The sequence below is a fragment of the Capricornis sumatraensis genome, chromosome 8 (assembly GCF_032405125.1).
Source record: "Capricornis sumatraensis isolate serow.1 chromosome 8, serow.2, whole genome shotgun sequence".
Lineage (NCBI taxonomy): Eukaryota > Metazoa > Chordata > Mammalia > Artiodactyla > Bovidae > Capricornis > Capricornis sumatraensis.
In genome coordinates this window covers 80,687,236-80,703,241 of record NC_091076.1, presented here as the reverse complement: position 1 = coordinate 80,703,241, position 16,006 = coordinate 80,687,236, and the positions used below count along the sequence as shown (strand labels likewise).

Below are 16,006 nucleotides of genomic sequence, written 5' to 3'. Positions count from 1 at the left end.
AGGTCCTTTTTCTTAGAGACCATGGAACTGCTGCCTTGATTGGGCTTAACTGCTTTCTAGATCTGCTGACAGCGATAATTCAAAGACTTCCCTTATTTGATTCTTGAATTTTTGAATCCCATGACACTTGTTTTTCATCCATGTTTTGTTGTAGTATGTTCTCAAATAGCTTAATCGAATAGGATGCCTATGAATATTAATAAAATCGGTAACTCCTTCAAAATATCTGATAATCTGGTACATAATGGAGTTTTGAGATCGTTCCCCCCCAGAACTTTGAAGGAATGGTTTCTTTGTCTGGTACTATCTGGTATTGTTGGTGAGAGGTTCTGATATCATCCTGAACTTCATTCCTTTGTGGGTCACCTGTACACCTCAATCCATCACCCAGCCACAAAACTTTCATTTTTTCCTCTTGACCCTTGACTTCTGAAATCCCATTACGATGTGTCTTAACGTTGCCCCCACCCCCTGGCTGTGTTCACCTCTCTTCCTTATTCCCTGCCCTCCTTCACTACCTGCTCTGAGCCCAGAGCTGCTCCGAGGTTCTGCTTGGCAGACTGGCTGCCTCCTGGCTCCTGGTCCCCTGAAGCCCTTTCTACACCCGCAGCGCCCCTCTGCTCTGCTTGACCTGTCAGTCTTCTTCCATTCTCTCTCCATCTTTCCAGAAATTTACTGTTACATCTCCTTCCCAGTTTTCACACCTCCATGGGACTATTCCTTTTCTTTCCAAGTTAATATCACCACTTTTAAAAGACTGCAGGATGCCTTCTCAAACCAGAGCTTTTTGATGAAATAACACATTGCTGAGTTTTTAGGGCTTTGGGTACAATACTCTGTACATTTTGAGTGAAAGTGGTAGTCACTCAGTCATGTCCAACTCTTTGCGACCCTGGAGCCCATGGACTGGAGCCCTGCAGGCCCTTTTGTCTATGGGATTCTCCAGGCAAGAATACTGGACTGGGTAGCTGCTCCCTTCTCCAGGGGTTCTTCCCGATCCACGGATCAAACCTGCGCCTCCTGCATTGCAGGCAGATTCTTTACCATCTGAGCCACCAGGGAAGCCTTCTTTGCCCTAAGTGTTATTTTTGCCGAGCAGTTTTGCAGAAAGTAAGGTTTCTGAGATGCATCAATGTTATTATGGTGCATGAAGTAATTCACGGGAAAGGAACGCGATATAACAGAGCCTGTGTCTCATTCCTCTGTGAGAATGTGAACCCCCCGACAGTAGGGGCTCTGTCCTTCTCTTGCATTCCTATGACACATTCCACACTGTGGGTGTCCCTCTAAAGAGCTGTTGCTGCTGTTTAGTTGCTCAGTCACGCCCGACTCTCTGAGATCCCATGGACTATAGTCAGCCAGGCTCCTCTGTCCATGGGATTTCTTGGGCAAGAATGTTGGAGAGAGTTTCTATTTCCTCTTCCAGTGGATCTTCCTGACCCAGGGATCAAACCCACGTCTCTTGCATTGTAGGCAGATTCTTTACCCCTGAGCCATGAGGGAAGCCCCTATTAAGAGCTATTGAAGTGAACTGAGTTTTTGCAAAGTCGATGAATATCTGTACATTGAAAGCAGCCCTTTGGATTAAGGACAAAGTGTAACCTATTGTCAAAGAAGAGAATTAAGAGACAAATCTCAGAAGGGAGGAAAAACCCTATGTACCTTGAGCACAAAGTTGTCCTCAGCCTGGAGTTTCAGCTCCACCATCGCCTTCCTAACCAGGGCTTCGAAGTCGAGATTTCTCCTCCGAGGGACATCCAGGGCAGGAAACAGGTCCCCGATCAGGCCCAGGAATACTGGCATGTCGTCAGTCACGATCTTGGGGACGTTGAAATCTCGCAGCGAGCGCATCAGGACTTGGTCCTCGGGCCGGTCAGGGTCTCCTCGCTTCAGGGATCCAGCCACCACCAGCACAGACTTGATGGCCCTCAGGCCCCAGTCGTAGTGATCCTGGGGGAAGGGGACCAGAGATGCTGGAACGCGGGACCCACGGGCTCAGGCTTGTGTCGGCAGAATTAGATATCCCGTCACTACTAGGTCACTTGGGATGTCAAGGTGGGGGCAAAAGAAAAGATCTATGACCTAGCAGGTGAAGATTCTGGGTTCCTAGTTCCTGGTCTGGCCTGGAAAGAAGCCACATTTAAGGGCCAGAAGCAAAGAGCACTGGGGTGCCATTTGATGTCTGACCCTCTCTCCCCAGTCTTCTTCCCAGATCTCATGCTCCTTCAGGCAGAGACCACTCCCTCCAAGGGCTGTCACTGGCCACTGCAATGTTTCTTATGGGACGCTGGTAGTTACTGAGTATTGTATTAAAAAATGGACCACTGTGGCCAAACAGGTTTATTTCTTAAATGCTGGGCTAAGCCAAATTTTTCAGTTAATAATAAACATGTATCTTTATTATCTTAGCTAAGATAATAAACATGTATCTTTATTATAGAAGTTTCCTTGTTATGGTTTATTTATAGAAGTTATCTTTATTACAGAAGTCTGCAGAGCTTTGAATACGCTTATGGGCACAGTGACTATCTATTATGAAACTGAAAAACTGAAAGTCACTCAGTCGTGTCCGACTCTTTGTGACCCCATGGACTATGGAATTCTCCAGGCCAGAACACTGGAGTGGGTAGCCTTTCCCTTCTTCAGGGGATCCTTCCCAACCCAGGGATCAAACCCAGGTCTCCTGTATTGCAGGCAGATTCTTTACCAGTTGAGCCACAAGGAAAGCCCAAGAATACTGGAGAGGGTAGCCTATCCCTTCTCCAGTGGATCTTCCCGACCCAGGAATTGAACCGGGGTCTCCTGCATTGCAGGTGGATTCTTTACCAACTGACCTATGAGGGAAGCCCATAGAGGGAAGTCTGATAAGCAGCTCAGACAGTAAAGAATCTATTATGAGAAGGTGCTATGTCTCCCTAATACCCCAGCTCCAGAACCCATCCAGAGCTGGGACAATCACACTTGAGTGGTCACCTGGTGTAACCAGGGAGGGTTACCTGTTTAGAGAGAAGCTCTTTGCACAGCTGGTAAAGGGTGATGAACTTCCTGGCTAGTAACCGTGCCTCGATGAATCCTTCAGCCACCAGCATGATTTCACAAATCAACTCAAAGTCCGGGACAACCATTGCACAAGGCCTGGAGAGGGAGACATAGGGCTGACTGGGTGCTCAGCCACACCTGGACAGGAGCTTGTGAGACAAGAGACACTGGCTGAGATCATAGATGAACCCATGTATGAGGGTGGGAACTGGGACCTTGGCAATGATTTCATCGAGATTTTTAACGTTAAAATTAATTAATAAGGGTAAAGGGAGTGGACTTGTGCGCTCAAGGTGATGGATGATGTGATCAGATGGGGACAGAGTTGGCGCTACGACTCACGTCTTGCCAGCTAAGTCTAGTGTGCTTTACACAAGGCACAGATTAGTGAAGCCTGAGTAATTAGCAGATTACAGGTTAGTAATTAGCCCCAAATTATCACAGATTTGGGGCTACTGTTGAGGAACCAAGTCTCTCTAATCTCTCCAGTCCTCATCCTGAAACTTATCTCCTCTAAGTCCAGACCCTCAGAGATTATTCTACACTTATTTGCATACAAATGCCAAGAGCTGAAGTCAGTACCTGTTAACCCCACCTTGCCACAAAATGAGAAATAGTATACCGAAGGGAATTTTTATCTGTATATAAGAATTTACTGTGATTTTTCCTTCTAGTTCTAGTAACATTTTATTTTATGGTTATTTAGTTTTTAAAGAATTTCTTTCCCTTGTATATCTTTTCTTTTCTTTTTTTTTTTTAAGTCTGTATTGGATTTGTTACAACATTGCTTTTGTTTTATGCTTTTGTTTTTTGGCCATGAGGCACATGGAATCTTAGCTCCCTGACCAGGGATTGAATCCCCACCTACTGCATTAGAAGGCGAAGTCTCAACCACTGGACTGCTAGAGAAGTCCCTGTGCTGTGCTGGGCTTAGTCACTTCAGTTGCGTCCGACTCTGCAACACTATGGACTGTGGCCAGTCAGGCTCCTCTGTCCATGAGGTTCTCTAGGCAAGAACACTGGAGTGGGTTGTCGTACCCCCTTCCAGGGAATCTTCCTGACTCAGGGATCAAACCCATGTTTCTTACATCTCCTGCATTGGTGGGGGTTCACCATTAATGCCACCTGGGAAGTCCAGAGAAGTCCTTACAACTACTTAATTTAAAAATTATTAGGTATGTAATCGGAGAAGGCAATGGCACCCCACTCCAGTACTCTTGCCTGGAAAATCCCATGGACAGAGGAGCCTGGTAGGCTGCAGTCCATGGGGTTGCTATAGGAGCTTAGAGTTGTTACGTGTCTTCAATTACATTTCTTTATAAGGAAAGCTATGACAAACCTAGATGGCGTATTAAAAAGGAGAGACTTTACTTTGCTGAGAAGGGTCTGTATGGTCAAAGCTCTGGTTTTTTGGTAGTCACGTATGTATGAGAGAGTTGAACCATAAAGAAGAGTGATTGGTGAAGAATTGACACTTTTGAACTGTGGTATAGGAAAACACTCTTGAGAGTCCCTTGGACTGCAAGGAGATCCAACCAGTCAATCCTAAAGGAAATCAGTCCTGAATATTCACTGGAAGGACTGATGCTAGAGCTGAAATTCCAATACTTTGGTATTTCTAACTCATTAGAAAAGACCCTGATGCTGGGAAAGACTGAAAGCAAAACGAGGAGAGGGCAGCAGAACATGAGATGGTTGGATGGCATCACTGACTCAATAGACATGGATTTGAGCAAACTCCAGGAGATAGTGAAGGACAGAGAAGCTGGGCATGCTGTGGTCCATGGGGTCGCAAAGAGCTGGACACGACTGAGCCACTGAACAGCAGCCATGCCTCGTTTCCAGGAGTGTCACTTGGCACTACTGTTTGTGGAAAGCAACTTGTCAGTGTGTGTCGAGAGCCTTAAAAATGTTTCTCCCTGTTAACTCAGTGATTCCATTTCTGGGAACCTAGCCAAAGAAAATAATCATGCATACAAAAAAACTACTTATGTATATTTTACCATGATGCATAAATTTATTTTAAATGTCAGAAACAGTCTTAACGTTTAACTACAGGGGACTTGCTAACTACATTGCGGACCATGCACTTGATAGAATAACACACAGTCATGAAATGAGATTTCTTAAGAATATCTAACAGAAGAAGAAACTATTTATGATAGGATTATGATAAACTATGAAATTAAAAAACAATGCAAAACTGTGTATAGACCACAAACATACACTGCAAATGCATAAATCCTATGCCTGTAAAGAAGAACAGAACACAATTCAGCAAAAAAGTCATTTTACTGCTGGTGGCATTAAATGTGTTTTATATAACCTACTTTTTAATATATGTTCTACATTTCCTCTAACATATATGTCATATGTTTTCAGTGGAAAGAATAAAGAAGCTTCTCTCTGGAGTCCTTGTATGCCCAGGGCAGAGTGAACGCTCACCTGAACAGAGCCTTGAGGTTTTCGGGCAGCTCTGTACGACCAGCGTAGCCTGGGTTCATGGTGATGAAGATGCCCACAGATGGGTTCAAGCTAATCTCCTCTCCAAGGAAGCTGAACCGCTGCTTCTTGTCTCGAATTGCATCTTGAATGCTTTTTACCTGGTGAACAAGTCATGGGAAAATGCCCCCTCTGTGTTCCAGGGGTCGGATGGTGGCTAAGGCTGGGACCCCAGGGTCACACTGAAGGACAGGCCTGAGGCCTGAGCTCTGGACCCTTTACTAATGGGCACTGGGTGCATGTCCAAAGGAAATCTGGCCGCCCCTAGCCCCATGCCCATGCCTATCATGTGGCGTCTAAGAGGTTGGAGATGGACAGCTCTGAGCACTGGTTTCCTCCCCCTGTACTGACTGCTGTCCTAAGCACAGTTTTGGATTAAGTCGTGGGATCCCCACCAGGATCATTTGAGGGGGGCTCTTTACTACCATCATCCTCTTTCTCTGTAAAGAACTGGATGTACCAAGAGGGGAGTAGTTTGCTGAGCCCTCCACAGCTGCTCAGTGCTGGTATCTGCATCAGAATCCAGGCCTGTGGATTCTGGAGCCTGGGCTCTCAGCTACTACAAGATGGAAAGAAGGAACACCAGGACCTACTGCCTGGGCTTGCTCTAAGGAGTAAGTGAAATAAAGTCCACAAGGAGTTTAGCACACACACACAAATGCTCAACAACAGCAACTAACATGGAAACTGTTAACCTGTTCTCCATCACTGCAGTGTGGTCCTTATCTGGTCTTAACTCTCTCAGCTCCTCCCCCAACTACATTTCTAGCACAGCCCTTTCCTGTAGAGGTGAGTCCAGCAGGGATGGGGTGTCTGGTGAGGAGAGGAAAGAGCCACAGTGGCAAAGGGAGGCTGGGCCAGATGCCCAGGGGCTAGTCATGTCTTTCTAAAGAGATAAGAGTTTTTCTTAAATGTGGTCTGGAGCTGGAGGAGATTTAAGCTGAAGCTTGACCTGGTCAGATGTAGATTCTAGATCATTCTTAGAGCAGTGAAACAGAGACAGAAATGAAATTCACCTATTTATTTCCACACCTGCTGCTTTGGGAAAGTGTGTGCGAAAATGATCAGCAGCAGAAGGAGGGAAGGCAAAAGGGGCTCCCTTGTCCAGCCAGGCCCTAGGACATCTGCAGAACTGGGAAGTCGGGGCCATTGAAAGGTTCTGAATGAACCTCATGTGTATCAGCTGTGCTCAGGTGTTTAGAACAGTCAAGGGCTCCGTGGAGGTTGGGCTGCAGGGATGTGTGTCTGAATATGTGTGCGAGAGAGAAAGAGACAGAGAGCAAAACAGCTGGAGTGTATATGAGAGAGAAGGAGAGGGGAAGAGCTGGACTATAAATAACAGAGACAGAGAGCTGGGCCATATACCAGAGGGAGAAGCAGAGGGAGAGAAACAGAGCTGATCACAAAGGGAAGCAAGAGAAAGAGGCTCAGAGTGAAATAACTGGAGTGTGTATAAGACAGGAGAGAGGAACAGCTGGATCATAAACAAGACAGAGACAGAGGAGAGGTGCAGAGAGAGTCAGAACTGGAACACTTATGAGAGAGAGAGAGACAGACAGACAGCTGGACCAGAGAGACAGACACACAGACAGACGGAGAGAGGCAGGAAGAGGGACTGGAGGCAGTGGACCGTCCCCCACGGGTGAGGCTCTCAGTGTCCAGAAGGGCGGTTTCTGCCAGAACACCCAGCGGTTCCACAACCGGGATTCAGCTTCTTTCCCAAGTGAAGCTCTAATGACAGAATTGCTGAGCTCGCAGCAATTAGCTTGAGACTGAAACTTCTTCTCCGTGCACAGAATGTCCATGCATTCTGGCCGAGGTGGCCTCCAGAGCCCGGCGCGCTGGCCCAACAGCCCAGACTCTGCTGGTTCCCAGGGTGCTCACAGCACCACTCTGCCCTGGGGCCCCTCACTGCCCTCATCACCCAATGAGGAATGTGGGGTGAAACTATCACAACAACGTGAACCAGCTACACCCCAATACAAAATTAAAACATCAAAATCAAAAACCCTGCCTGGCTCACTCCATGCTTCTCTCTGCAGGGGCAGATTGAAGTCTGCTTTCTTTGGGAAGTGGAACCCACTCATCACATTTTACATTTTAAAAAATGTTTCTGTGTTTTTACTTTAGACCTTAGGCTCCTCTATAAATGGTGTTACACGGGAGCTCCCCTAGCTCTGAGACACTAGCATTTATTTGTTTGGCGCATGCATTTTTGAAACACTGCTGTGCTGGGTTCTAGAGCCCCTGCTGGCTGCTCTGCTGTGTCTAACCGCTTCCAGCCACAGCCCAACACACAGGCAGGGCTTGAATCTATTGAAAGGAGGACGTATCAGGGACACCTGACCAGGGAACATGGAGGGGACCCAAGCTGGAGGCGCAGGGTAATGGCTGGCCCGTATAACCCAAACCCTAGGGAACTGATTGCTACACTAGTGGCAAAATTCCAGAAAAAAGGAAAGTAGTATGTTAAATGTTTAAAAAATAACAGAGTAATTGTTCTTGGAATTGCTTTACCCCTCCCAGTTGGATACGTAATTCTGCTTAAGCAATCTGACAGAGAAATGAAAATTTCCACCTACGAGGACACTGAGGCATGCTCACTTTTGTAGAAGTTACTGGGAAGAGGGATATGGACATGCGAGGAGTGGAGAGGAGGAGAGGCAGGGAGGAGAGCGGAGGGCGGGGGAGCTGTCACAGCTGCCGTGGCTTCTGCACCAACATGCCAACCTGGATTGCGGCATGAACACAGTGCAATTTTCCCCTCTGGGATCTATGATTTTAAACAGTAGTAGCTCAGCTTTTGCCCAGGTGGTTGTCAGACCACTTTCTTGAGAATGCGTCCTCAGATATATTCCTGGATGAGAATGTGAAAGCATCAGGGAATTCCAGGCTGAATTGATTTCATTTAACTCCAGAAGCAAAACTGATCTTGGAGACCTCATTACTGCCCTTGTGTTGGGCAGTTTCAAAATTAGGCAAGTTCAGTGTCTGTTATACACTGGGGACAGTGGCTGCTGGGCACTGCCTCATCAGTTAGGATGCTAAGTTTGTTAAGACAGCCTGGACCTGGGCCAGCTGAGAAGCAGTGAAGGGTGTAGAGGAGACTGGCGAGACTAGGGAGTAGACCCTTCTTCCCTGTCCTGTGTGTTCCAACCTTCTACTTTTCTTCAACCCATTTCCTTCAGGGTTCAAGTAATAGTGATAGTAATCATCACCACCACCACCACCACGGTCATCATCACCCTTATCGTCACCACCATCACCCCGACCACCACTGCCATCATCATCACCATCACCACCACAGCCACCACCATCATCATCACCATCATCACCATCACCACAACCACCACCATCATCATCACCATTATCACCATCATCACCATCACCACAACCACCACCATCATCATCCACCATCACCCTTATCATCATCGCCACAATGCTATCATCACCATCACCACCACCATCACCACCGCCATCACCACCGCCATCACCACCACCATCATCACCACAACCACCACCATCATTATCACCATTATCGTCACCATCACCACAACCAACACCATCATTATCACCATTGTCACCATCATCACCATAACCAACACCATCATTATCACCATTATCGTTACCATCACCACAACTACCACCATCATCATCACCATTATCACCATCATCACCATCACCACAACCACCACCATCATCATCCATCATCACCCTTATCATCATCGCCACCACCGCCATCATCACCATCACCACCACCATCACCACCACCATCACCACCACCATCACCACAACCACCACCATCATTATCACCATCATCACCATCATCACCATCACCACAACCACCACCATCATCATCCACCATCACCCTTATCATCATTGCCACAACACCATCATCACCATCACCACCGCCATCACCACCACCATCACCACCACCATCATCACCACAACCACCACCATCATCATCACCATCATCACCATCACCACAACCACCACCATCATCATCCACCATCACCCTTATCATCATCGCCACAACGCCATCATCACCATCACCACCGCCATCACCACCGCCATCACCACCATCATCACCACAACCACCACCATCATTATCACCATTATCACCATCATCACCATCACCACAACCACCACCATCATCATCCATCATCACCCTTATCATCATCGCCACCACCGCCATCATCACCATCACCACCACCATCATCACCACAACCACCACCATCATTATCACCATCACCACAACCACCACCATCATCATCACCATTATCACCATCACCACCACCACCACCATCATCATCCATCATCACCCTTATCATCACCACCACCGCCATCACCACCACCACCACCACCATCATCACCATGACCACCACCACCATCATCATCCATCATCACCCTTATCATCGCCACCACCGCCATCATCACCATCACCATCACCACCACCACCATCATCACCATGACCACAACCACCATCATCACCGTGACCACAACCACCATTATCACCATCACTATCACCACCACCACCACCACCATCACCATCACTGTCACCACCACCACCATCATCACCATGACCACAACCACCATCATCACCATGACCACAACCACCATTATCACCATCACTATCACCACCACCACCACCACCATCACCATCACCGTCATCAGCACCACCACCATCACCACAGCCACCACCATCATCACCATCACCGTCACCAGCACCACCACCATCACCACAGCCACCACCACCATCACCATCACCGTCACCAGCACCACCACCATCACCACAACCACCACCATCATTATCACCATTATCACCATCATCACCATCACCACAACCACCACCATCATCATCCATCATCACCCTTATCATCATCGCCACCACCGCCATCATCACCATCACCACCACCATCATCACCACAACCACCACCATCATTATCACCATCACCACAACCACCACCATCATCATCACCATTATCACCATCACCACCACCACCACCATCATCCATCATCACCCTTATCATCACCACCACCGCCATCACCACCACCACCACCACCACCATCATCACCATGACCACCACCACCATCATCACCATGACCACAACCACCATTATCACCATCACTATCACCACCACCACCACCACCACCACCATCACCACAGCCACCACCATCATCACCATCATATCAGAGACTGACATTTATTGTGTGCCTACTATGTGTAGGGCTTTAAGTTAACTCATTCAACAATTATTACAACCAGATCAAGTATGTATTATTATTCACCCCCTTTACAGGTGTGGAATTTGAGATATTGACTTGCCCAAGGGCACATGGCTAGTAGGTGGCAGGACCAGAAGTGAACAGTGTGGTTTCAGAGCTGACACACATAACCACTTCTCCCCCGCCTTGTCTGGCTAACTCTACAAGAACCTGCTTCTTTCACAATCCCAGCTATATGTGGAACTTGGTCATTTAATCTCTGGAGCCCAAGATGAACTCTCTGCTGACTTTGGTTTATCTGTCTCTCACTGCTTCCCTTTTGTCCCCTGGCTCCTTGCAGGGACACATGGAGACAGCTTGTTGGTAACCTCTAGTACTAGGTGCTGCACTGGGACACCACAGGTGTGAGTATTCATGACAGACAGTTCTGTGCCTTTTCTAAGGAGCTGGGCTCTGCCATCCTGCTGAGCCTTTCCTCAACCCCAAGAATCAGGTGCATGGATGTTCTTTCTTCCCATTTTACAGAAGAGGAAATGGAGAATCAAGGCCAGTAAATGGATTCCCCTTGGTAGGGCCCCGTGGATACCCTGTGCTGCACCCATGCCTGATTTAGGCGGATGGAGGAAATCCAACAGGGGGGAGGTGAGGAGGGGGGGAAATCAAGAGGGTGCGGAAGGCCTCGGTGCTTGGCATGAAGACCACGTGCTCCCATCAACTTCTGCCCCCAGTACCTGCACCGCCACCACTGACAAGACCTCCACGGAGATTCGATTAAACTCATCAAAACAGCCCCAGGCACCAGTCTGAGCAAGGCCCTTGTAGATGTTGCCGCAAGACTGCAAAGAGATGTACAGAGATTAAATTACCATCCATGCTAGGCTTACCATTACATGTCTAAGTATTGATAATTTTCTATCCCCTTTATTATAGAACTCCTGATTCCTTAAAGACCAGTGGTTAGAAACTGGTCAATCCTAAAGGAAATCAATCCCAAATATTCATTGGAATATTGATGTTGAAGCTGAAGCTCCAATACTTTGGCCATCTGATGGGAAGAGCCAACTCATTGGAAAAGACTCTGATGCTGGGAAAGATTGAAGGAAGGAGGAGAAGGGGACAACAGAGGATGAGATGGTTGGATGGCATCGTTGACTCAATGGACATGAGTTTGAGCAAACTCCAGGAGATGGTGAAGGACAGAGAAGCCTGGAGTGCTGCAGTCCATGGAGTCACAAAGAGTTGGACATGACTCAGCAACTGAACAACAACAACTATTGCATACATCTAATCTATATATCTCTCTGCATGCATGCTAAGTTGCTTCAGTTATGTCCAACTCTTTGCGACCCCATGGACTATAGCCTGCCAGGCTTCTCTGTCCATGCGATTCTTCAAGCAAGGATACTGGAGTGTGTTGCCATGACCTCCTCCAGGGATCTTCCCCACCCAGGGATGGAAGCCACGTCTGTTACATCTCTGCACTGGCAGGCAGGTTCTTTACCACTAGTACCAGCTGGGAGGCATCAATCTCTCTATCATTTATTTATTGATTGATCAAACAATCATCTATCTCTCCATCTCCATTTATTCATCTGCCCATCACTCCATTCCTCTATCTGAGTAGCTGAACAAGAAAGGGAAGAGGAGGTTTGACACTACTTAGTGAGGCTGCTTGGTTACAAAGGATGTCTGGTGTCCAGGAAGTGGTCACCTTACCTTTGCTGTGTACCACTACAGCTATACTTACTGTTCTTGCTCTGATCTGTGTCTAGACTAGACACACATGGCTGAATTTTCACATGGTTCAAACAAATTGAGAGCAGACTCGTCCTCTCATCCTGTACTCTTAGAGGAATTGGTGGGGTCAGGGTTCAGTAATCAAGTTTTGAAAGGACTGAGTGAAATGACTGTAGTGACCTCTGACCATGGAGCCAACTCATCTCTTCCTGTTCCCTGTGTCAGGTGTGACTTTAAGAAATATGCCTTTTCTTCTTCAGTCAATATCCAAGGTCTTCCACATCTAAATAAGTGTGTCCTCCAGAATGTTCCTCTTGGGAGAATATGTTTATCTCAGAAATGCTGCCATTGCTTAACTTGAGAAGAATCTAGAAAGTTTATTCCTAAAGCTTAGCTTGTTTCTTTAAAGGGAGAGAAATATTTCTTCTTCCAGCCTGGCTTAAAGAGAAACATTATCTTATGTGTTCATCAATAAAAGCAACCATATTAAAATTTAGTGCATAGACTATGGGAGCACAGCTATTTTGGGCCTGAATCCTCATTTTTTCTGCTTTCTATGAGAAAATACAGTGCTACAGGATTCTGCAACTCTGTGCAGCAAAATTTTATATACAAGAGAAATGATTAAAGTTGCAGCAGATCAATCTCATTTAAAGAGTTCTGTATGGGGTAACTGCAAGTGCTATCTTGCAGTCTCTAAAACTATTTTAAAATTGAATTTGTTTTGCAATCAATATATCACATCATTTATATCTATAAATATTTGATCTATTTAATGTAATTATTTTCTTTTTCCACCCTAAATTTATTTAAATGCCATCCTATTTCCAAAAGGGACTTATGACAGTCTACAAAAATACACACAATAAAAAAAAAGAGACAGTGAGATAATCTATTATTATGCTTTAATAACAAAGAATCTATATGAGGTCTAGCTGTGAGCAGAATGTTGCTAAGAGGTGACCTAATGGCTGTCTTGTTTCCCTTGCCTTTCTTTACGATACAGTGCCTGGAATATGTTTGATATTAAAATAATGTAAAAATGAAGAGTGCCTGAATGAAGAATATTAGCCTTGCACTTGTCTTTTATGTATCTCTTGCTAAGAACAGAGGTTACTGTGACTTCCCTGGTGGTCCAGGGGTTAAGATTCTGCTTTCCAATGCAGGCGACGGGAGTTCTATCTCTAGTCAGGGAACTAAGATCCCACATTCTGTATGCAACCACAGCAAGAAAAACCTATGTGCTGCAACTAAGACCCAGTGCAGCCAAAAGTTAAAAAAAAAAAAAGAACAGAGGTTACTCTAGTCTGTCTTCAGAAGCCAAATCTGCCCCTGTAGAGTATTGTGCCCTCGAGGAATTCTAGAAAAATGCCCACTTTTACAGAAGAGCACATCTATGGCTTTTATGTGAAGACTTTCGTATCAGCCACTTATGAGCCTTTCTGTGGTTCTGGGTCAAGTAGTGAATTTAGGCCTTTGGAGATATGTTTAGTTCCCTCATTTTACAAATGATGGAAGGAAGGTCCCAGAGAGGAAGTCACCCATCTGTGGCTGCAGAGCTCATTAGTGGAAGTGGATTCCATGGTGGTGAGGTTTAACAGGAGATGACTCAGCTCCTGGGGCCAAGGGTCCCCAGGTCTCCTGTGAAGAAGCAGAGACCTCCTGATCTGGGTCTCTGAACTTGGCCAGAGCGGCGTGGATAAAGCTGATCAATGGTTTGGGCCACCACCTAGCCCCAGCCCCCCAAGTCTGGGCCTGTACCTTGTAATCCATCTGCTCGGAGCAATTAAACACGTAGACCATGATGCCCAGCGCCCGGCCCAGGTCCTTGGTGGTCTCTGTCTTGCCTGTGCCTGCAGGTCCTGCGGGAGCCCCGCTCATGGTGAGGTGCAGAGCCTGGGTGAGGGTGATGTAACACCTGCAGACACAGAAAGGCGGAGGAGGTGGTCCTAGTGAGACAGGACTGAGCTTCAAGGCCACAAGAGGCTTGATGCAGCTTCGGTAAAGGAAAGCCCAGACCCCACCAGTCTGCTCCCCTCTGCGCTGTGGGAGGAGCTTTCTAAATGGCACCTTCCTGACTGTCTTGACCTTGCCCTCGCTTATTTCTCTAGCTCACTTCTCACCGTCCTCCCCACTGCCCCAGCCCAAGTACTCTTAAGTTGATTTGTGAAGAGGTATTCTCACTTGCTCAGCACTGTGGTCTGAATGTTAGTATCTCTGCTAAATCCATATGTTGAAACCATATCTTAACCCCCAAAAGATTGTGGGGTTTTCAGGAGATGATTAGGTTATGTGGGTGGAGTCCTCGTGAATGGACTTCATGCCTTATTAAAGGGATCCCGAACAATCCTTTGTCCCTTCTACCGTGTACACACAAGTCCCTGTGTCCCTGTCCTTTAAGATGAATGGCTTTTGCTTTAGTCTCCCAGGTCTCCCCCTAAGCCTCAAAGAGCTGACTCAAGAGTTAATGACAAGGGACTTCCCTGGTGGTCCAGTGGCTAAGACTCCGTGCTCCCAAAGCAGGGCGCCCGAGTTCCATCCCTGGTCAGGGAACGAGATCCCACATGCTGCAGCTGAGAGTTCAAATGCCCAAACCAAAAGATCCTGCAAAGACTTACGCAGGAATGTTCAAAGCAGCAACATTTATAACAATAAGAAACTGGAAACAACTCAGGTGTCCATCAACCATGAATGAATAAACAAAATGCAATATATCTGTGTAATGGAATGCTATTTAACAAAGTAGTGGAATTAAGCACTGACACATACAACATGGATGAACCTTAAAAACATTAAAACGAAGGAAGTCAGATGCAAAAGATCCCATACTATTCCACTTATGAAATGTCTAGAAGAAGCAGAGAGAGCACATCAGGAGCTGCCTAGGGAGGGTGATGCGAGTGAGGCCTGACTGCAAACAGGGTGACAGCGATATTCTAGAGCTAAATTGTGATCGCGGCTGCACAAGTCTAATGTACTAGAAATCATTGATTTGTACACTTGTAATGGGTGAACTTTAAGACATGTAAATTGTATCTCAGCTTTTAAAACTGTGGCATTGGCTTTTTTAATACCTAGAAAATCAATACAGAGGCTCTCAACCTGCAGTCTAGATTGGTGGGGAGGCGGGGTGCTGTCTGAGGAAAAAGGTGTCTCTGAAATGAACTCTTTGGTTCTGAATCTGATGCTAGAGTTGACCAGAATCTCTAACTTAACACTTTTCTCACCAGATGGTGACTGCACCTCCACTGCCACCAAAATTGCTTTGAAAAGATTTGGAGTTCCTGAATTCTCCTTTAATTCGGTGTGAAATTTCCATAGCTACTTCAGCCTTTGACAAAGAAACCGAGGAAGGCAGTTTGCCCGGGTGGGGAGAATATGCAGAATTGCTGTTCTGCCTGGAGTTCTCCTGTGTAATGGGGTGAGGTGGGGATGGGCTGGCTGACTTTAACCCCTGGGGAGCTGGGCTCATGCAACTGCACCACGTTGTTGTTCTGTTGTT

At 46.6% G+C, this 16,006-nt stretch overlaps 1 protein-coding gene across 1 annotated transcript in view; it reads right to left on the bottom strand.

The window, feature by feature from the left end:
* DNAH9 (dynein axonemal heavy chain 9) overlaps nt 1-16,006 on the bottom strand; it is a 286,957-nt gene that overhangs the window by 165,880 nt on the left and 105,071 nt on the right. The window contains exons 27-31 of the mRNA XM_068976630.1: nt 14,266-14,422; nt 11,499-11,603; nt 5,485-5,642; nt 2,997-3,135; nt 1,663-1,950 (exon numbers count right to left, since the gene is read on the bottom strand). Coding sequence (XP_068832731.1) covers nt 1,663-1,950; nt 2,997-3,135; nt 5,485-5,642; nt 11,499-11,603; nt 14,266-14,422 — 847 coding nt within the window. The remainder of the gene's footprint in view (nt 1-1,662; nt 1,951-2,996; nt 3,136-5,484; nt 5,643-11,498; nt 11,604-14,265; nt 14,423-16,006) is intronic.